The sequence below is a fragment of the Palaemon carinicauda genome, chromosome 15, assembly GCF_036898095.1.
Source record: "Palaemon carinicauda isolate YSFRI2023 chromosome 15, ASM3689809v2, whole genome shotgun sequence".
NCBI classification, from domain to species: domain Eukaryota; kingdom Metazoa; phylum Arthropoda; class Malacostraca; order Decapoda; family Palaemonidae; genus Palaemon; species Palaemon carinicauda.
This window is the reverse complement of record NC_090739.1, coordinates 28,528,687-28,551,804: the sequence shown is the minus strand read 5'-3', so window position 1 is coordinate 28,551,804 and position 23,118 is coordinate 28,528,687. Positions and strand designations below refer to the sequence as shown.

General features: G+C 40.8%; 1 protein-coding gene across 4 annotated transcripts in view; it reads left to right on the top strand.

Moving 5' to 3' along the window:
* Positions 1 to 23,118, top strand: part of LOC137654535 (BTB/POZ domain-containing protein 18-like) — a 284,914-nt gene that overhangs the window by 190,092 nt on the left and 71,704 nt on the right. For all 4 annotated transcript variants that reach the window (XM_068388247.1, XM_068388249.1, XM_068388246.1 and 1 more), the window contains 2 exons: positions 739 to 897; positions 18,014 to 18,104. In XM_068388247.1, the coding sequence (XP_068244348.1) occupies positions 739 to 897; positions 18,014 to 18,104 (250 nt within the window). The remainder of the gene's footprint in view (positions 1 to 738; positions 898 to 18,013; positions 18,105 to 23,118) is intronic.

Below are 23,118 nucleotides of genomic sequence, written 5' to 3'. Positions count from 1 at the left end.
CGCTGTTTGTGAGATGTCTAGAATGCTATTCTTAGCACCTTATCAGGCCTGAGATTAGTGATCCTAGGTTTTTAGCCAGTTTATTTGGAAATAGGGACTTTCTCCCACTTAAGGATGTCTCTCCTATTAAAGAACAAGGGTTGTATTCGTGTAGGAAAAAACTGCAAAATTTGAAAATTATTTGTATTTTTTCTAACTATACAAACCAGAGTTCTTTAACTCAACTTCCCGCCATCACCTCCCCCAAAAGTCCCGCTCGCAATCAAAGTGACTGTTCAGTGTACCGGCAAGGAGGGGGGTTGGGCTTCCGGCTGGAGATTACCAGCTACGGCTAACACTTCTTTATAGTTTTTAACTGCTGAGGTATAGCTGTGCTTGAATCAATGTTCTATTAAAAGACTCAGTTTTGTATAGTTAAGAAAAATACAAATTACTTTTAGAATTTGAGATTTTTGTCTAATTTTCTGCTGTATCTCGGAAAGGAAGGATACATGTGATATTGCTCCTTTGTATGTATGGAACATTACTATTAGTTAAATGGTGATGGTGTCTATTAATCATTTATTTACCAGAGATCCACAAAAGGCTTGCTATTGCAGATAAAAAGACATTTTGAATTCTGTTTTTGTCAAATATGAGATAGATTTTACAAAAAATTCCTTGCATATAAATCCACTTTTATTAATACTAACGAGGACAATAGCAAACCGATATTCATCCTTATCTTTATGTCTTCAGGAAACACAAGTGACACACATAAATAGCAATAGAGATTTCATAGAAAGCAATAGAAACTATCCTGTGGAAAGTTTGGTCTCTATACCAGTGGAGAGTAAAACTCCTGCCGTGACACCTGCAGAACACTCTTCTGGAAAAGTAGACAACTCTACACAGTGGGTAAGAAAATTGATATGTTAAGAGGAGTATATAGAAATTTTATCACTTCTTTCTACTCTACTGGTAATTCTTAAAATTATTTACATAATGTGTGGTCAAGTTCAAATTATTCATGAAAATACCAGTATTTTGTATTGAAAGTATTATGGTAGCATGATTTTTTATAAATTGATGTAATCATTTGTAAACAGTACCGTATATTAGTGATTTTGTTCTAATATAGATTTATTGTTACTGTTGTTGCATTATTAAACAGGGAAAAGTAACTGATTGATACTGCTCTGTAGAGACTTTAATGAAGTGATCAAGCTACTTATTGCATTTTTTATGTCAATGATTTACAGTACTTTACTGTACAGTTATTTATTATATTCATTATGATATATTAGTAATTGAAGAGGTAGACTACACATGTAGTAAATATGTTAATCTAGTGCTTAAATTTTGAAGTACCATAATTATCCTGATTTTTGTGGGCTAGGCAATTGTATGGTCCTCAAGGACTGTTCTTTTAAGGCTAGAACAGGAAATATTACACTACATGATTTACCAAAAAATATTGTCTTGTCCTAGTGCCAACGTATCAATGTGCTGAGTTTGACCTGTGTGTGTGTGTGTAAGGGAGACCTACTGGTTCAGCCTTTATTGAACCTGTCACAGTACCACTAATGGTGACTTTGTTTTTTTAACTGACAACATGTCACCCAGTAAGAATTAATACTATCGCTGAAGGCAATGTTTACCCAGACGTTTTATTTCTTGCCTGGCAGCCATCTTTTCATTGGCTGTCTCTTAGTGTACTGCTAAGTTAAGTACCTTACTGTACTGTTCAGTTAATTAAGTTCTGACTTTATTAGTACATAATTTTTTTAGTGCTAGCTGTTTGAGTTAATGCATGCTGTACTCTGATATATCAGTCACTTTGTTTTGATAATGTAAACACAGTCACATATAACAGAGATTGAAGTTCCGCTTTTCACACAGTATGGGAATTAGTGATGATAGATTATTTTTATTATTTGTTCCTACACAAATACAAACCATCGTCCTTTAGTAGAGTATGAGTTAAGTGAAGCTGGAAAAGTCATTAGAATTTAATAAGGTATTTGGGAAACCCCACCATCCCATCTCTCAGCTCAGGGCCTGTTTCAGGGAAAATATAAGTATCACTTTCCCCTAGTGAACGTAAGACTCTTCTACCTCTCCTTGAAGTTCACCTCTGTTGTACCAACTAAAGACAATATGCACCAGGATTTGGATCTGCAGAATTTTGGCCTTCCTGGGAATCGATAACTAACCATATGCGGAGAAACTTCTGAAAGTATTGCTGATAGCAGGACCTCAGTCTTCCTTTGCTGTACCGTCCTTGTCTGTTTATCCATCTGCAGAGGAGGCATTAGACATGACGATTCAGGCTGAATCACCATATACTCTTTCTCAGCACTGGAAGGATAGAAAGCAAGATATCCAAGAACAGAGTTTCTTTCTAGGTTCGTGAGACATTCATAAGTGCTTATCCTACAACTAGGGTTGGAATGGAAGGACCATCCAGAGCTCGTGCATACAAAATCAGAGGTATCAGATTTATTCTTATCATTTAGGAAGAATCTGTCAGTTTGAAGGCACAAGTTTGGAAACAACAGAAAACCCTTACTGCCACTACTGAGTATACCCACAGGTTCCTGGATACCTTTACCCTTGATGTGTGATAGTCAGTCAACAGGTTTTGTAGCAAACCTAGTTCCCTCATGGTTCAAAATATCTCGTCCAAAATAGCAGTCACACACCGTAAGTCTAAAATGAAAGGTAAAAATGTCTGGCCTTTTTATCCTCTCTCTTTCCTCCCTTGCTGTGCAGCAGTCATACCATTATGTGTTGGACTGGATGCTAGATGCAAATAAACACCATGATTGACCAAATTTTCTTTAAAGACTTTTTTAGAAGTATTGGCTAGGATGGACATAAATATATGCAAACATATTTCTTGTATATAGTCTTATATTCAAACATCATATCTTATACGGATGTAGGTGTCTTCCATGCCCATCTACTAATCACCTGGTAAGGACCTAGCCTAACATCTGTGACATCTCTATGCCCAGGTCATTGGAGGTGGGCAGGAATCATCACTTCAGCTCCTCTTACAGGATCAAGTAAACCCGCTAGTTTGGTTGTAAGGACTTCTTCCCTCGTAAACGTGGATAAGTCACCTATTAAAGAACGATGGTTTGTATTCGTGTAGGAACAATTCACAAATTATTTTAAATAATTCTGGTTTTGCATAATTATAGAAACCTCTGTTGAATGTTTGTTGGGCGGTGCCCTACCCTCCACCCGCCAGCAACTACTACAACCTCATCAATCAAAAGTTTTAACGGCTGTCATAGCGTTACCAAAAACATATCCATGTAAAATTACTTATATAAATCTGTATTATTAGGGAAAATACAAATTAAAACATTTGTGATTTTGGTTTTTTCCCAAGATTCATTAATGTAAATGCAAGTACATTTTTTTTTTTTTCTGTGAGTCTTGCCTAGAGGTTTTAAGGGTACTTTTAGTAGTAAACAAAAGGGAAAACCTGTTGTTGACTTTAAGAAGGTTTTACCAGTCTAGGAAATGAGAAGAGGTGAATACAGCAGAGGTTGTCTCTGGGGAGATACCTAATCTTTAAGGAAACATATTTCTGGCAGGGTACACAGATACGTTACTTGAAGTAAGTTCGGGTACTTATTATTCTATGTTTGGTGCGGTCAATTCACGATAAAAGATTCTCTCATATTAATCATGTTTATCTTGTCCCTGGACACTCCTACACTCCTGCATGCCCTGCGACCGGCAATTCGGCAACGTCGAGTCGAAATTAAGAAAACATGCAATAATCGAAACTAAAAATGATTATGTAAACCTCATTCGAGATGCTCTTCAGATGGGTTTCGAGATCATTTCCTCGACGTTGACGAGCTGGCGAAATTCATTACAAAACGGACCCCTCAAGGAATGAACTTTAGTAATGCCAGAGTAGTGCAATATTCCTTCCGTTATTGTGAGGGTTACTGTGCTAAGGCCACATACAGTGATATGGAGGAGTTCACTAAGGTCAGCCTTTTAAAAGGTCGTGGTAGACAGTCCTCAGTGAAACAATTCGATTTGAGTACCGTGACCTTGCGGCCAAAATACAGTGGTCCAATCAAATTCAATTCTGCCAAGGTCAAACACCTGAAAGAACTCCTCCCATTTATTACTGCCGGTAATATAGAATATTACCAGAATATCCTGGCACAACAGGATGCTGCTGCAGAAAGTGGGCCAGATGACAGTAGTGATGGCAAAGAATCTAATGCTGATGACAACCTTATGGAGTACGAGTAAACCTCACCCCTTATTCCTGTCTCCAGTATTCAAGTTCTTTAGCGGATGTACAGAAATTATAATGGTAAGTTGTGTAATAATTTATTTCAGTATGACAGTATTAACACCTACTAGTATACTTTCATTATTCTTGTGACTTATTTTAATATGATCACTATTATTATTATTATTATTATTATTATTATGATTATTATCATTATTATTATTAAACGGATTTTGGGTGAAGCGAAAAATCTATTTTTGGGTGAGATAGCCATGTCCTCCTGATGGAAGGTTCCTAAGAATAGCTTCCTAAGGGATATTTGACTACAGTGATATTCCCAGAGAATTAACCTTTAGGTCTCCAGAATTCTAACTCCTGGCGCGAATATCCATAAAATTTCTCCTAAGGATTTCGCATAAATCAGGGGACATATATCTTGTTATGACATAGCAATCTTCACCCCGAATAGCATTTTCGCTTCGAGGGGGAAAGTGGCAAAATTTGAAGAGGAGCTGATATCAAGGTTACCCTTCCTCCCTTACTACTTTGAGTATCCAGCCATGTTTATTCCTTGTAGCATTGAGCAAGGTGCTACAGATATAGTAGTTTTGGGAGGGATCCTGCCAAGGCCTTTTCTATAGAAAGGAGGGCGGGTCCATCAGGACGATATGCCTATCTCACCCAAAAATAGATTTCTCGCTTCAATCAAAATCCGTTTTTTGGGCTGAAGCCATGTCGTCCTGATGGAAGGTTACCAGAGAATTATTTAGAAAGTACTGTATCTGTGGATTTTCCAAATGTGCTTTTAACCTTAGGACAATTATTTCTTGGTTATCCAGACCATAGAGACATACAGTAGGGTCCCGAATTATGCGAGAATTTGGTCGATCAATGACCTCGTATAAATGGAAAATCGCATATTTCAAAACACACAACTAACAGAAATAATTCCATTGGGGCCATGGCTACCAGCAACTTGCCTATTCAAACGTGTTTACTACCCATTTCCAATACTTTCTTGTACTATACTATATTTTTTTATAATATCAAATTGTTCTTGTAAATAAATCAAACTTTTAATATACTTTAAAGTTCTAATAACTTGAAAAAATGTTGAAATTACAACCAGGATGGGTGTAAACACCGTATATTTCCCGTTATAACACGACCCAAAATACAGTCAAATTTTAATGTTTGTCATATCTATTGTATAAGGCAACTGGTGAATAGCAAAACCATCACTCTCTAGACTAGCTTTTGTTGAATCATTGAAAATCCAGAATTATCAAAATAAAGGTAATTTTATATCATGCGTTTCCTAAACACGCCAAAAGCACAATAAAAAACGACAACCAATGTTTTGTTTACGTTTATCTCTGACCATAACGAAGAAACAGACTCATTTACACATCTGTGTATAGTTTAGTTTTTGCATCGACAGCAATCTTACCAAGTATTGATTATATGTTGATTTTGTTATTACCAATGTTCTACTTAATTTTTCTTAGAACTTCCAAATAAATGAAATGAATGCCATTCATATAATGTTTTTCTTTATGACGCCGCCTGAAACGGAAACCTTCCATTCGTTTACTGTACGCTCCATCTTCGATCATAATAAACAAACGAAGGCATTAAACACACATGATCAAAGTGATAAATAATGATATTATTATTATTATTGCTAGCCAAGCTACAACCCTAGTTGGAAAAGCAAGATGCTATAAGCCCAAGGGCTCCAACAGGGAAAAATAGCCCAGTGAGGAAAGGAAATAAGGAAATAAAATGATGAGAATAAATTAACAATATATCATTCTAAAAACAGTAACAGCATCAAAACAGATATGTCCTATATAAACAACGCCAAAAACAGATGTCATATATAAACTATAAAAAGACTCATGTCAGCCTGGTCAACATAAAAACATTTGCTCCAACTTTGAACTTTTGAAGTTCTACTGATTCAACTACCTGATTAGGAAGATCATTCCACAACTTGGTAACAGCTGGAATAAAACTTCTAGAATTCTGTAGTATTGAGCCTCATGATGGAGAAGGCCTGGCTTTTAGAATTAACTGCCTGCCTAGTATTACAAACAGGATATAATTGTCCAGGAAGATCTGAATGTAAAGGATAGTCAGAGTTATGAAAAATCTTATGCAACATGCATAATGAACTAATTGAACGACGATGCCAAAAATTAATATCTAGATCAGGAATAAGAAATTTAATAGACCGTAAGTTTCTGTCCAACAAATTAAGATGAGAATCAACAGCTGAACACCAGACATGAGAACAATACTCAAAACAAGGTAGAATGAAGAATTAAAACATTTCTTCAGAATAGATTGATCACCGAAAATCTTGTAAGACATTCGCAATAAGCCAATTTTTTGTGCAATTGAAGAAGACACAGACCTAATGTGTTTCTCAAAAGTAAATTTGCTGTCGAGAATCACACCTAAAATTTTAAAAGAGTCATACAAATTTAAAGAAACATTATCTACTTACAATCATACTTTGAGTTTTGTTAGGATTTAACTTCATACCCCATAATTTGCACCATGCACTAATTTTAGCTAAATCTCTATTAAGGGATTCACCAACCTCAGCTTTTAGTAAATATGTTATTAAAAGTATTATTTACCGTATCTAAATAAATTCCTACATACATAGCAAAGGAAAACTTTTTTTTTCTTTTTTTTTTTTTGCGTGTAATCAACAATAACAAACTGCCGCTAATGATAGAATGATAATTTACGATAATTCTAAACTGTTACGAAAGATAATTGTCCATTTCATATACAAAATACTTTTCCTAAGTTCAGTTAAAAGTCAACTTGTACCCACCATAAAAAAAAGTAAAAGAAGAAGAAAGTACTAGGCCGTGTTTTAAAGTCATCGAACAATTAAGTTACCGCTATAATGTTCGACGTGACAGAGATGGTGCGAGCTTGGAGAAAGTAAGGAAAATTGAATCATGATTGATTTTTAATATAATTAATATTGTACTTTGTGAAGCCACAAAGATCTCATTTGTTAGAGAGATAGAGGTAAAAAATGAGAGGTAGCAAAAGGTAGCTTAGCGAGAGAGAGAGAGAGAGAGAGAGTTTTAAAAGTACTAAACAAAAAATATGATAGATTAAAACACATTGGTGCTTATGTAATATTAACTAACTGTATAGATGGTTTGAATAAGTTAAGAAATGGTATAAACAATACTTTGTTACTGCATTCATACGCCCATATTATTGAGAGTGGCAGCTAGACATCAGCTGATCTGATCACAGCCAGAAGTAAAACAAAAAGAAGTCAGCAATACTCGATTTTTAAAACACACCTGAAATTCAAAAACAAATGTACATGTTTTCTTAAAATGCAATTAGCTATTTAAAGAGTAGCAATTTTCTAGAATAAAATGATGTTTCCTATAAAAATTGTGGTTTGCTGACGATATCCTTCTGGATCCGTGAGACCATCCACAAGGCGTATGAGACTTCCTCAAGAATCCAAGCACCAGCGAGGGTTAAAGCTCACGAGATCAGGGGGATTGCCCCCACACTCGCTTTCAAGAGAAATCTTGTAGTGGGCCAAGTGCTGAAGGCTGGCATTTGGAAATGCCAGACCACCTTTACGGCCTTTTACTTGAGGGAGTTTACGCACAAGTCCTTAGACACCTTTGTTCTTGGCCCTGTGGTAGCAGCTCAAGCTATTGTCTGACCTCTCCAGTTCATCTGGGACAGGGAAGTCTCTTGTCTTGATTTTATGGTATGTTTGGCAGTGTGAAAGTAGTCTGCAGGTGATCCGCCTTTCTCTCTGTCTCCTCCCTTAGAGTTCCAGACATCAAGACAAGTCTTCCCAGGTAAGATTGATAGAGTTTGTTTACAAGGCAGGGAAAATGGTGGATGTATAAACCCTTTTCCTTTTGGTTTTGAAGTTTCATCCAGTCACTGTGTCCCTAGGGTTGAGTGTCTCTTACTTTCATGCTCTCTGGTCGCACGATGCTCTTATACATCGCACGGCAGCTCCCAGTCTCTCAGACCCCACCATCATCATGTCGGGTCAAAAGACAGGGGTTGGTGGATTTAGTCCTCTGCTCTCATTCGAGACCAGGTCTATATCCGGGCAGTTAGCTATCCACAAGCAGCAAAGGCAGACTTCCCACCAACCAGTGAGTCTTCCTATATTAAATGATTACGAGGTTTGTATATCGCGTCGGAACAAATGACAATTTGTCTTAAATTGTATTTTTCCTAGCTATACAAACCCGTAATCATTTAATATAAATGTCCGCCTCTACCACCCCTCTCATGTTCCACATTGAGCCTAAAGCATTTGAATGTGGGAAGCGGGCTGGCAGCTAAGCTCCGCGCCATACCACCAGCCAACCAATCAGCACAACTGCCTAGTTTTCTTTCTCTTCGACTGTTTCAGCTCAGCTGAAGCGAATTCCTATATTAAATGATTACGGGTTTGTATAGCTAGGAAAAATGCAATTTAGGACAAATTGTCATCTTGAGTCACTTATGATCCTCTAGGCCTCAATTTAGCATGATAAGTGCTGTGATGGCTCTTAGAGAGCCCGAACCCAATGGTCTCCTTCATGCACACTCAGTTTGTGCTTGTGTGTTAATAAACTGTCCATGGGGCAAGGGAAGACAATATTTCTTTTGTATATTTTCTTGTTTTGAATTTCCTGTTCTAGCCTAGTCCTAGGGATCACACATTTCTTCCTCAAAAATATGCCTTTCTTGTGTCAACCCCCATTTTTAGATAGAATTTTTCTCTTACTTTTTTTTTAGACATCCAGTTAAGGTTAGATTAACTTCCTTATACTTATTTGAGCACAGTGCATGGATGTAGTTGTTTACCACACTTCAAGACAACATCATGATACCAACATGGGAAAAGCAGCATCCAGTATAACCTCCCTTGACATGGAGATTCCACCCATAAGTTGTTGAGGTCACCATGCGAACACCCATTCGAGATTTTAGGTTTTAAAGACAGTTGTCTGATACAGTTAACAGAAATTATATTGCTTAACAACCTGACTGAAACTAGTAGCCTGGGAGACTGAGTGTCTGTTGGAATAACAGATATGGAAACTGAGAAAACCTGATGAATGTTGTAGACTCAATAAGGAATTGTACTGATACTCATAAGAGTAATGCATAGTGCCACATGAGAAGGTAGTATTGTGACCTTCCTCAGTAATGGCTTAACATAGCAAAACTAGCTACGATGAGATCAGGTGGAGCAGGTAGATAGTTACACAGAATGTGATGATGCATCTTTGAGTCAAAGGCACACAGCAAAGACTACTTTAGTACCATCTGCTGTGCAACTGCCCATGGTATGCAGAAGGTGCTAACTCCTTGTTTGGGTTTATTATCTATAAGGGGTGCGACTGAACCTCATTAAAATTTTTATTTTGAGTTTACATAAAACTCCTGCCACTTTTTTGTTTCTTAGCTGATGTTTTTCATTTAAAAACCATTTTCTGGGCTCGAACCTGTGCCGCCCAGTGAATAAGCTCCATTTAGCACTTATTCTTAGGTAATTTACTGCTAAATATACCAGAGAAAAAATGTAAAGGAGTGCTAGGTTAACTAGCTCGCTCACCTATTGGTGTCGGTATAAAATTGGGCGTATAATCCAGAGGTCCCGCACTATTTAGATTAATCCACGACAGAAACCCCAATAGAGGAGAGCCGTTCAACCTCACTCGGTACTACTAACAATGCATCCGCTCAGAACCCAACTCCTTTTAGCACGACGAGTATAGTAACCCGCATTTTTGTTGTGCTCTCGATTTTGGTTTATTTTCCATTGAATTATGGCTTCTTCGTCGGTTTCCCAGGAGACACCGTCTAAGTTAAGTACCAAGCTGGGTTTTACTGTGTTTTGAGCAACCTAGATCGTTTAATATTTATATTATAGGAGTTTATTCTCTTCGTTCATATCGATCTTGCTTGATTTCACTACAGTTGGTACTCCAGTTTTTGAGAGCTTTTAAGTTTCACTTGCGGTGTTACTATGTGTATTATTTTTATTATCAAATATTATTTGTTATTGTGAATATTCATTATTTAGCGTTTAGAATCCTCGTGGTTCAATTTTAGGGCCGATATCATTTACGTATCGTTATGGCTGCCGACCTTCGTGCTAGGCGGCAATGTTATTTTTAGCCATCAGGTGTGTCTTTTGTGATTTAATTATTATGTTGCATGCCTTGCCCAAAATTTTCTATGTGTTTATTCATATAAATTTTAACGCTATTATTATTATAATGAATATTTGTGCCATTACTCCGTTTGATCTGTCTGGTTGGGGATCGTCAGTTGGTAGCCCTGCTGCCTCGTATCACATGATCCTCCCCCACGCTCCCCCTCTAGCTAGGTGGGCGGCTAGGCTTCTCCCCCCTCCACTAAGGGACCATTGCCTTCCTTCCTTTTAGAGGGGGTAGTTCAGTGTTTATGGACTTTGTCCTTCGGGTGGCCCGGCGGGTTTGTCTCTATCTAGTCTGGTTGGCCACCGGTCAACAGAGTTGGATCCCGGTGCACCCTATTTTATATTCATTTTTCATTCTGGCTTATGTTATACGAAACCCTCCGGGTTCGGTTGGCGGTTCTTAGCTACAGTTCCGCCCCCCCTATTATTTTATAACATTTCCTATGATGATTATATATGACAGATCACTACCCCGGAGTCCCTAAATGAATTGGTATTGGATATACTTTTATTTCCCGGCCCGGGGTCTACCCCGCCCCGGGAAATCAGACACCATGTGTCTTAATTCCTTGTTATTGCATCCTTTTTTATGCTCCCGGCTTGAGCGGAATGGATTGCTATACTTTAGTTTCAAGTTAGACTTATGTTTAGGCCCAGGTCCTCCGGTCCCGCCCCTATGTAAGAATATTACAGTTGAGCTCTAACCTTGCGTTAGACCTATGTTAGGCCCGGGTCCTCCGGACCCGCCCCTACCTAAGAATATTACAGTTAAGCTCTATTCTTGTGTTAGACCTATGTTAGGCCCGGGTCCTCCGGACCCGCCCCTACTTAAAGAATAGTACAGTTAAGCTCTAATCTTGTGTTAGACCTATGTTAGGCCCGGGTCCTCCGGACCCGCCCCTACTTAAGAGAATTACAGTTTCTCATATACTATTCTTTTTATAGATGGTGCATTGTCTGACGCCGGCCTGTGCAGCTGTTCTGCACCAGCCTTGTGGCCACTCCGTCTGCCGATCTCACGCCCCTTGTGGGGTTCAACTGGAAGACGTTGTGGTATGGCACCCGGATAACTGTGTGATTTGCTTCGACCTCATCACTACCCTTGGATCTGACTCGGTGAGTCCCGTTGGCTATATTGCCTTCTTATTTATTTTACTATTAGTAAGATATCTATGGTCTTGAAGGACCATTGGGAGTCTTCCCTTTTATAATTCCCACTATTATTTCAGGCATCCCCGGAGCAAAAGTCTGCGGCTCGGGCCACACTGAAGGTGTGGGTTGGTGGGTTTGCCCGGAATGTGAAGTCTAAGCGGCCGTACGTCCTATCTGAGGACTACTGCACCATGGTTTACCCCAACGCCAAGTCTTCAGCTGCTGTGGCTAGGCATGTGGCAGCTCCCATCATTGCCCACATTGATGCCACTATAACGGGTCTCATCGACCCAGAGCAAGATCCATCGGACGCCCCCGGAGGTCTGGAGGACAATGTTGCCTCCATGAACCTGGACGTCGAACCAATGTTACTAGACGAGCCGGATACAGGTAGGGTGGTAAGTGAGGCAGGTGTGTCCGGCGCTGAGATTCCTATCCTCAGCCCCGCTCTTTCTTCTTCTTCTGATCGCTCTTCTTTTCATGGATTTTCTGGGGACCGTGATTCGTCTCAACGATCATACCCGGTTCCCCCTAAGGATAAGTCTACTTCAAGAACCTTACCCAAAGCTCGCAAGCCTCACAAGACTTCTCATGGCTCTAAACATTGTACGAACCCGTCTTCAAAGACCTCTGGTTCCTCCTCTAAGTCTCACGACCCGGGAGTTCATTCCGCCCCTCCTGCTGCTAGCCCGGGCCTTTCCGAATCAGCCATGCTTCGCATCGTGTTGGAGATGCAGGCAAAGTTGGTTTCGGAGATGCAGTCAAGGATGGACACGATGTTCTCTAACTTCGGTCAGAGAATTGGGGCTTTAGAGCAAGGAGCTCCGGAGAGAGTCCAAAGCTCTCTCATCCCGGATGCCTCTAAGCTCCCGCCGTTTGCCAAGAACAACCCCTGGCGTATGGCTCTTCATTCCCCGTTCTCAGACGGAATGTTGACTCTGGAGGGCCTTGGCACTCGTCCTCTAGAGGACTTTGAATTCTTTCCTCCTGGTCTGGCATTTCCATTTCATGGTTATGCCAGGCTTACCGAGGAAGCTTTAGTTCGATTAGACAAGGTCCCCAAAGAGACGGTCATCTTCCCGAAGGAGCAAGCCCAATCTGTTTGGGCCAGATTTTTGAACGACATCGGCTGCACTAACACCATGCTGACGCCTTATAAAAGCTCCTTTACGATGTTCTTAATGGACAAGAACACCTTGACTCCATGCGTCAATAAGGTGGCAGAGCTTGCCTTCCAATATGCTCTGGAGGAGAAGCCCTTGCCTCCCATCCGAGAGGTGGATCCAATCTCCCTCCTTCTTCCCTCAGGCATTGAGTGTTGGGACAACGTCCATACCACCTTCACCTCCGGCAAGCTTGCAGCAGACTGTGCCTCAGTTTTGTTTAGTGAGAAGCTTCCCCGTCTCCCGGAATCCCTCATTAAACAGGAATATGATTCCCGCCTACGTGTGGGCCGTACTCTAAACTTGGCCACATCCACGGAGTCGATAGCCTTGACTTACGATACGGAGAGTATTTTTAAGTCTCTCAACAAGGCTACGTTACAGTCTTTATATTATGACTTGTATGACTTCGCTACTGCTAAACGCAGATGTCGCAAGCATGTCCTAGCTGAGGCGACGATTAGGCATGAACCTAATAAGCTCATCCGGTCCTCCTGTTGGGGTTCAAATCTCTTCCCCGAGGATCTCGTAGAGGAAGTCTTGGCGGAGGCCACTAGGGTTAATCAGAGCCTTAAAGCCCGTTGGGGTTTGACCCCTAAACGCAAGTATGACCCCGCAAATTATCAAGCCCGGGGTAGGAAGAAGCTTAGACCATATACCTCCACCCAGTTCAGGCAACAGCAGAGTGCTTCATCCAACTTCTGGCTGCCTCTTCCTCCATCTTCTGTTGTCCCCGCACAGCCTTCCACCTCTCAGGCTCCTTCGGACGACTATGTCACCGTTCTGCTCCCTAAGAGCCAGCTTTCTGGTGCCTCCGCCACTTCTCCTGCCTTTAACCAGTCTTACGAGGCTCATAGCTCTTCCCAGAGTTATGGTAGAGGCAGAGGCTACCACCATGGTTCTAACCAGAACAAAGGCAGGGGAAGAGCCTTTCGCAGAGGAAAGAACTTCCGAGGCGGACGTGGAGGCAACTCCTCAAACCAATACTGAGGTGCAGCAGGTAGGGGGGAGGCTCTATGCCTTCCGCAACAAATGGAGGTTCAGTATCATCTCCAAGGGACTGGGGTGGAGTTGGATTCAAGGACCTCCTCCTCCGAACAAATTTCGTCAACATTCCACTCCGGACCTGGTCGAATTTGTCCAGGATCTTTTACAAAAGAACGCCATACAAGAAACGAAACATCTGAAGTTTCAAGGTCGGCTGTTCAGTGTCCCGAAGAAGGATTCAGACAAGAGAAGAGTGATTCTAGATCTATCCCTTCTCAACTTGTCCATTCAATGCGACAAGTTTCGAATGCTTACCGTCTCGCAGGTGCGGACCTTACTTCCCCGTGGGGCCGTCACCACCTCTATCGATCTTACAGACGCCTACTATCACGTCCCGATAGCGAGACACTTCCGTCCGTACCTAGGCTTTCGCTTAGGGGACAAAAGTTACTCCTTCAAGGTGATGCCTTTCGGGCTCAACATCGCCCCAAGGATCTTCACAAAGCTAGCAGAAGTCGCTGTTCAGGAACTCAGGAATCAAGGGATTCAAGTAGTAGCCTATCTGGACGACTGGCTCATTTGGTCAGACACCTCCCAAAATTGCCTAAAAGCCACTCACAAAGTCATCCATTATCTTCAATCTCTAGGCTTCCAGATCAACTTCAAGAAGTCCCGTCTTCTTCCAAAATCGAAGTTCCAATGGCTCGGCCTGCAATGGGATCTTATATCTCATACTCTGTGTCTTCCCAGACCCAAGAGGTTAGAGATTGCAAGGAACACCAAACGCTTTCTCAAAGACAAAGTAAGTTCCAGACGACTCCAAGAGAGGATTCTGGGGTCCCTTCAGTTTGCCTCAGTGACGGATCTTCTTCTGAAGGCAAAATTGAAAGATATCAATCGTGTCTGGCGTTCGAGGGCGAACCGGAAGCTCCGGGACAGGAAAGTCCGCCTTCCTCCCATTCTACGGGAAAGACTTCTTCCTTGGACAAGAGCAAACAGTCTGTCAAAGTCAGTTCCCCTTCGATTTCCGCCTCCGGAATTAATCATTCACACAGACGCATCCTTATCAGGTTGGGGCGGCTATTCTCAGCTCAAGAAAGTTCAAGGTCTTTGGACTCCCTTGTTCCGCCATTTTCACATCAATGTGCTAGAGGCCATGGCAGTTCTTCTAACCCTGAAACGTCTCGCTCTTCCCAAGAAACAACACCTTCGTCTGGTCCTCGACAGCGAAGTGGTGGTCCGCTGCCTCAACAGAGGCGGGTCAAAGTCAGGGCCTCTGAACCATGTTCTAGTAGCCATATTCTCCCTAGCAGCCTCGAACCGTTGGCATCTTTCAGCTGTCCACCTGGCGGGAGTCCGGAATGTAGTGGCAGACGCCCTGTCCCGGACCTCCCCTCTAGAATCGGAATGGTCACTCGATCTAAAGTCATTTCGGTGGATTCTCTCTCAGGTTCCCGGTCTCCAAGTGGACCTCTTCGCCACGGAATCCAACCACAAATTGAGAGTATATGTGGCTCCCAATCTAGACCCTCAGGCTTACGCCACAGACGCCATGTCACAGAATTGGGACAACTGGGAAAAGATTTATCTCTTTCCCCCGGTGAATCTTTTGCTGAAAGTTCTAGACAAACTGAGATCCTTCAAGGGACAAGTAGCCTTGGTCGCACCCAACTGGCCCAAGAGCAACTGGTATCCTCTCCTGCGAGAGTTGAGACTATACCCTCACCCGATACCCAATCCGGTTCTGTCTCAGATAGTACAAACACGCGTTGTGTACGCTTTCTCAAACATTCAGAGCGCCCTAACTTTATGGACTTTATGAAGTTTGCGGCTATGCATGGTGCCAATATTGATCCTCAAAACACCTTGTTCCTAGAATCGGATAAACGGGATTCCACCATCCGCCAGTATGACTCTGCAGTTAAAAAGTTGGCAAAATTTTTAATAGACTCAGACGTGAACTGTATGAACTTGAACCTTACAGTCACTTTCTTTAGATCTTTATTAGAATCAGGTCTGGCAGCCAATACTATCACCACTATTAAATCGGCTCTGAAAAAGATCTTCCTAGTGGGTTTTAACATAGACTTAACCGACTCTTTGTTAGCTTCAATTCCGAAAGCTTGTGCCAGACTGAAACCGGAAATCGTCCTACCCCGGTGACCTGGTTCCTTAATGACGTACTCAAATTGGCTTCTGATACCATTAACAGTTCTTGTGATTACATGCCCCTTCTCAGGAAAACACTTTTCCTGGTGAGCTTGGCTTCCGGGGCAAGAATTTCTGAATTGGCAGCCTTGTCGAGAGACCCGGGTCATATTGACTTTCTGCCTTCGGGAGAGGTCCTTCTTTCTCCTAACAAATTCTTTTTGGCTAAGAACGAAGACCCTCAAAACAGATGGACCTCCTGGAAAATTGTTCCCCTCACGCAAGATCCGTCTCTGTGCCCTGTCACTACTCTTAGGTCTTATTTATCCCGGACCTCCTCTAACTCCTCGGGGCCTCTATTCGTTAGAGAACAAGGCGGTACCATTACTATTAAAGGGATCAGGCAACAAATTTTGTATTTTATTAAACAAGCTAACCCTGACTCTTTTCCTCTTGCACATGATATCAGGGCGGTTGCTACCTCGGTGAACTTCTTTCACCACATGAATTTTACAGACCTCTCCAGGTTTACAGGGTGGAAATCACCGTCAGTGTTCAAGAAACACTACCTTAAACATTTGGAAGCCCTAAAATTTTCTACAGTAGCCGCAGGGAGCGTAGTTACTCCCAGGTAACTCACAGGTTAAGGCCTTGTCTCTTTATCTCTCCCTCTTACCTGCCTCATTTATACCCTATTGTATTCGTTGGTCTCGCACCTGAATACTGTTATTATATTTGTAAATTTTTATATACTCCTGAGTATCTGTATATATTATCACTCACGGCATTATTATACCTGTAATTGTTTTTTGGTACGCATCTCTGATTAAAGCATCCTGTATTTCCCTTACGCTTATGTTTTTTCCTATATTTTGCAAGTTTGGTGACATTTTCTCATGTATAGATTCACTGGGCGGCACAGGTTCGAGCCCAGAAAAGGGATTTTGACGTAGGAAAAATCTATTTCTGGGCGAAGGACCTGTGCCGCCCAGTGAACCCTCCCAGCTCCTCTCCCTTGGAGTCCCCAAACTTTGGGTGCTAAGGAGTTGGGTTCTGAGCGGATGCATTGTTAGTAGTACCGAGTGAGGTTGAACGGCTCTCCTCTATTGGGGTTTCTGTCGTGGATTAATCTAAATAGTGCGGGACCTCTGGATTATACGCCCAATTTTATACCGACACCAATAGGTGAGCGAGCTAGTTAACCTAGCACTCCTTTACATTTTTTCTCTGGTATATTTAGCAGTAAATTACCTAAGAATAAGTGCTAAATGGAGCTTATTCACTGGGCGGCACAGGTCCTTCGCCCAGAAATAGATTTTTCCTACGTCAAAATCCCTTTAAAAGGTAATCTATTAAAAAAAATTGTACATTTGAAATTATGATAGCATATTTATTATTTATATCTATCTTATTAATGTATATGTCACTTTCAAAGGTGACTTTTTCACGTGGAAGTTTTTTTTTTTTTTTTTTTTTTTTTTAAGTGAATGTAGATTGTAAGCTATAAAATTCTGTATCTTTTCATGTTTCGATGACAAAAATCTGTCGATATTATAAAAGAAGTGGCTGCAATTTTTCACTGAAAGTTTCAGGTTTTGAGATATTGGACTTCAAAGTTTTTATAGAGATTGATTGAATAGATTTTAGCATGTACAAGTATGGGCTTTTAGCAGTAAGTTTCCTCACCACTGGAGATTGTAAGGAAATAATCATAATTGCAGTTAACCCATTTCTTCAAATCCAGAAATACTGTATATATGCTGCATGTACCAAATGAGTCGTGAGTCACGCCACTTAAATGCAGTCCTTTTCATTCATGGGATTTCACAGGTCTTTGCTGATGGATGGTTTATTTTATTTTGCTATGAACCAGAATAATAAAATTACTGTCTGCAAATTATCCTTAAAACTCAACTTTTCATTCTTTCTCCATAATGACATTCAGAACAGGGAATAATTTTATATGGAGAGATGATCACAGTCAACATAATTCTTGTTAAAGTGGCAGGAAATAAGTTTTATATTTATTTATTTCTGCAGAATATTAGTTTTTGTCATCTCTTTCTTCTTTTCCAGGTAGAATGTCAGCATTGTCATACAAGAAAAATGGTTCTTCAACATGAACTACCATCTTCAGCAAATTCTTGTCCCAACTGCTTATTATCAGGTATGTTTTATTATTTCTGTCCTGAAGAATATTTTACAGCTGGTAAAAGTATATCACACAGTAGTTTTTATGGAAGTCTGAACTCCGGGTTACGTATTTCAGTAATTATTACTTTCCCTACATGATCATAATAAGTTTGGTGTTCTGAAAAATTGCCTATACAAATTACAAAACCTTATATGTGTTTGCACAAACTCTCAAACACTGCATAAGAAATCCTTTGATTCCACTGGGCTAGGGTAAATATGAGTTGATAAAGGATGGAACTAGATGAAGTAAATACACATATACTGTAATTAGAAAATAAGGAAAAGGAGTGTTAGGCAATATGGCTAAGGGGAAAGATTCTAGAATTTAACAACACTGAAACATATTTGGTACCTTTATCACTTTGGCTATATCAGATTGGGCAAGAAAATGGTGTCCACCTAAAGTGTTCAACACAATTTATAACAAGATATTTGTATACAATATTTTTATGCAAGTCCGGGCTAGTAGAGCTATAATGTCTTTTCTTTTCATTAACTAGGGATATATTTGTTTGTTTCAAAATTTTGATGGATAACTAAAAAGAAATTAGGTACAAGATGAGGTTAGGCATATAATTCAATAATCTTGAAAACAAAATACTGTACAAGTAAATATGATCAATATGATTTGAAAAGCAATTTTTCAATACTTACCTAGCGTTCACAATGCTTTCCCTTTCAAATATACAATTTCTCAACTGGATTACTAAAAATTAAAAAAGAAATTAATTCCTTTTCCTTCATTTCCTATCCGTAATATGGTTTTTGGTTGTGGCCCACCTGTGGAATGATGTTTCAAGGCATTGAAATGATCAATCTTTATAACCTTGAAGTTAAGACAACAACTATCTTGCAATCATTAAAAGTGGGAGGGCTAGTAGGAAATACACATAAAACCAGGTAAGTACTGGTATGAGTTCTCTGAAGATAGCACTGAGTGTCCCCCACAGGACAGAGAAACAATTCATTCTGATGCCTTCTGGACACCTCTTGAGAAGAGATGGAGAAGGTCTTGAACCTAGTATATTAGACAGCTGGGTCTTGGGTTCTAGGCATGAACTCAGGGAAAAAAGCTAAAGGAGACAGCACTCTATCCTTCGAAATGACTAGTGACTTACGAGATGCCAAAAGCTCACAAACACGTTTTGCCCAAGCTAAGATTAGCTTAAAGATCATATAGTCAGATCTTTGTCTGACGCTCATCTCATTGGCTTGTGTGAGGCAAGCATTGGTGACTTGAGAACACAGGTCACATCCCACTCCAGTGCCTGAGGTCCCAAGGCGGCCATGACTGCCCGAAGTTCCCATGAGCATAGACAACTCCATTGAGAAGTAGTCTATACTCCTCATTCGGAACAGTGTGCTCAAGGCTGAGCGTTAGTCTTTCCCAGCTGCCACTGAGAGGCGCTTCTCCTGGTAAAGAGAAGGATTAGGAAGTCTGTGATGTGTGCTAGGGATTCTCTGATCAGAGAAGTACCCTTTTTATGACATCAATTGCAGAAGATGGTTCACTTTCCTTGTTAGACTGTTGCAGAGGACCAGTGTAGGTACCAAGACATTTTCTGAACTGTCTAAAACAAAGCCTTTTGCTTGGAGGAGATGCTGTAAAGTCCTCAACCTTTCATTGCAAATTATTTTACTGATTGAAGGTACCTCTGAAGGTGTGGCTGACAGAAGTTTTATATGGGGAAGTTATTTCAGGATCTCAAAATTGGAATCCTACACATCTTGTGGCCATCTGGGAGCCACCAGAATCATCCTGAGACCTGGTGTGATAAATACTCAATTGGTCAGGTAGCAAATCAGGATGAACAGGGGAAAGGATAGGTATCCAGATTTTCCCATGGGTGTTAAAGAGCATCCTCGAACACTTCCCTTAGATTTGAAATGGGAAAACAGTTCACCAAGAGTTTCAGGTTTAGTCATGTGGCAAACAGATTGATTGCCAGTGATCCCCAGAGAGCAAGAAGCCTCCTGCACCACAAGTATGAAAGGACTACTTCGAACCTTAAACCTGCACCTGGCGATTGAGCATGTCTGCTAGTATATTCTTCATGCCTGGAGTGAATCTTGCAGACAACTCTGCATCATTGTTCACTGCCCAGATGTGCACCTGCTCTGTCAACTCACAAAGATTATTAGACAATCCCTTGTTGCTTATTGACGTCTGCCACGACAATAGTGTTGTCGCTCAGCACCCTTATTGGGCACTCATGGAATTCTGTTAGAAAGCTTTCAGTGCTAGGAACACTGCTTGCATTTCCAACATATTTATATAGGAGCTCTCTTCTGAGGACCACACCCCAGAAGTGACTTGGTCCCTCAGGTGTGTTCCCTACTCCTCATTGGATGTGTCCTAGAACAGAAGCACCTCTGTAGGTGGGAAGTTGAGTGGAACTGTCCTGGTTAAGTTTTTTGTTGTTTAGCCACCAGGAAAGATCTTACCTTACCTCTTGCTCCACTTTAACATGATGGAATGGGAGATCAGTGGGTGGTGTTGAGTGTTGCTTCAGACACTACTGAAGTGATAGCTGGTGGAGACTACCTTGTGAAGCAAGTTAACATTGCCAAAGCTGAGTCGGGATGTCTTGCTTGCATAGGAACAGTTGTGCTACCTCTTTGGACCTGCTGATGGTTTGCGTACTGCGGCCAGACGTAGCGCACAGACTGCCTAGTGTCCTAATGCCAACCACACCCCAACTTTTCACTACACAAGGAATACGGTGGAATACCCAGAGGTCTGGGTGAAAGGTAAAAGGTCAAGAAGAAATGGTCACTGGGCACCACCCCTAGATTTTAAACTGGGCAAGGGGACACATCTAGAACCTTAGAATTTCCTTATCTTTTTCTAGAGTACAGTACACAGTTCTTCAGAACAATGGCATAGCTGTATCTCCTTTAGGTAAGGTTTCTTTCAAGTTTAAGTCAACCTTAGGAATATTAGAAAAAAAAATAGATGAATTACAGGTTGGTGGACAAGGTACGATAAGGGAGGAAAGGTATTGAAAGAAAAATATATTTAAAATATTTCATATTTCAATAATGAAAAAATAAAGGTCCAGTAGCTATAAATTAAATTTCTACAATAACTAGACTAAAGATTATATAAAAAAAAAAACTGCCCACATATTGAACACTCACAACAATGACACTACTGGTCTCACAAGCAGCGATAATTTAAAGATAACAATCTATATACCAATGCTAGCTTCTGGACAGTACTATAATGAAGTTACAACTTGTTAACTTATAATAGAATATGCAATATGAATGGTTCAGTATGCAACTTTTAACAGGGCTGCAGACCAAAGAATAATGAATAGAATTTAAATCTTTTGGAACTGAGGTTTAAAATAGAGCTTGCTTGCAAAGTAAATGATGACAAAACTTGTGTCCCTATACACTTCATTCCTTCAGTCATGATGGACATAAATCTAATAAGTATGTCAATATAGATGTTTTTTCCAGTCTCACCTCTTCCGACTACCTACTGATAAAGTAAACACCAATGTATAGCTTATTTCACCAAAGTGTCCACTGCACTAGTATCCTATGAATCCTCACAGTAAAAAACTCAAATCATCTGATCACAATCTTAAAATCTTTACACAACACATCAATAAATATGCACCCTTCACATAGCAACCCCTGGTAAGTCACTTCATAGATTTCATAAGATCTCTACTGGAAGACGTCCATGCACTATCACAAATACCTTATCAAATGGGCGTAATTTCAGCTCCCATAGTTCTAATCTCTGAAAGATTGCCCTTAATACTATAGGTTGACAGGCATTAATTAAGGGATTTTGACGAAGGAAAAATCTATTTCTGGGGAGAGACCTGTGACGCCCGGTGAAAAGGGTCCTTCTTTACACTTTTCTAATATAAATCTTCCAAATATACTAGAGAAAGATAAAAGCATGGAATGCAGAGGTTACAACCCTCGCGCGAGCACCTTGTTGGTGTCGTGTATTAACAAGGGCGTGTGTAAACCACTATTCACAGGCTGTCTTCCATTTAGATAATCCCTTCATCAAAGGGGAGGGCCGTGACAGGCCCTAGAGAATACAGTTGGGCTACCCCACCGACACCTACTACTCGTGCTCTCCAGGTCATCCTTCTGCAAGAACATATGGCTTGGCAAGGAAAGGGTGGGTCCATACAAAAATAACCGGGAAGGGTTTCACCGGGCGTCACAGGTCTCCCCAGAAATAGATTTTTCCTTCGTCAAAATCCCTTTTCTGGGTCGATCTGTGACGGCCGGTGAAAATGTACCAGAGAATGCCTTCCAAGCCCAGCAAAGTAATAACATAATGGGGAGAATACAATCACCATGTACGACAGTAATATAATATAATAATGTAAGAAACGTCCAATTACCAACTAGCCAAATGACATAGGGAGTGTAAGGCTAAATAACTAAGACGACAAGGAATCAACTGAGTGTCAAATCGCAAAAGGCATCAAACCTTACATGTCTAAGCATATCTAAACCTTAAAGGAACGGTAACTACAATAACAGTTAAACCATAGGAATTAAACATGGCAAATATCATAGGGCTAACGAACTACCCAGGAGAGTGACGACGTGGTGTGAGTGGCGGGTAGGAGGGAGAAGAGAAGAGATGGAAGAAAGGAAGAAGCAGAGATTAATGGAGAGGGAATAGGCTCCCCGCTGCCATCGTCGGGTATTTAAGGGCCTGTAAAATCTTTAGATAGTGGCGTAAGACAACCATAGGGGATTTCCAACCCGTATATTTTTTGTTTAAAAATCATCAAAGTCCCTGTTCTGGAAGTAATTGATGTAGGTATCTACTGTCCGTATATCATGAGCCTGGGGAAATGATTCCGGATTAGTATGTTTAAAGAAGTAGAGGATTTGTTGCCTGATGCCGTGAGTGGAAATAGTACCTCCTTGTTCCCCGATAACCAAGGGGCCAGACGAGCGGGTGGCAGTTCTAGCTAAAAAAGGCCTTGAGAGTA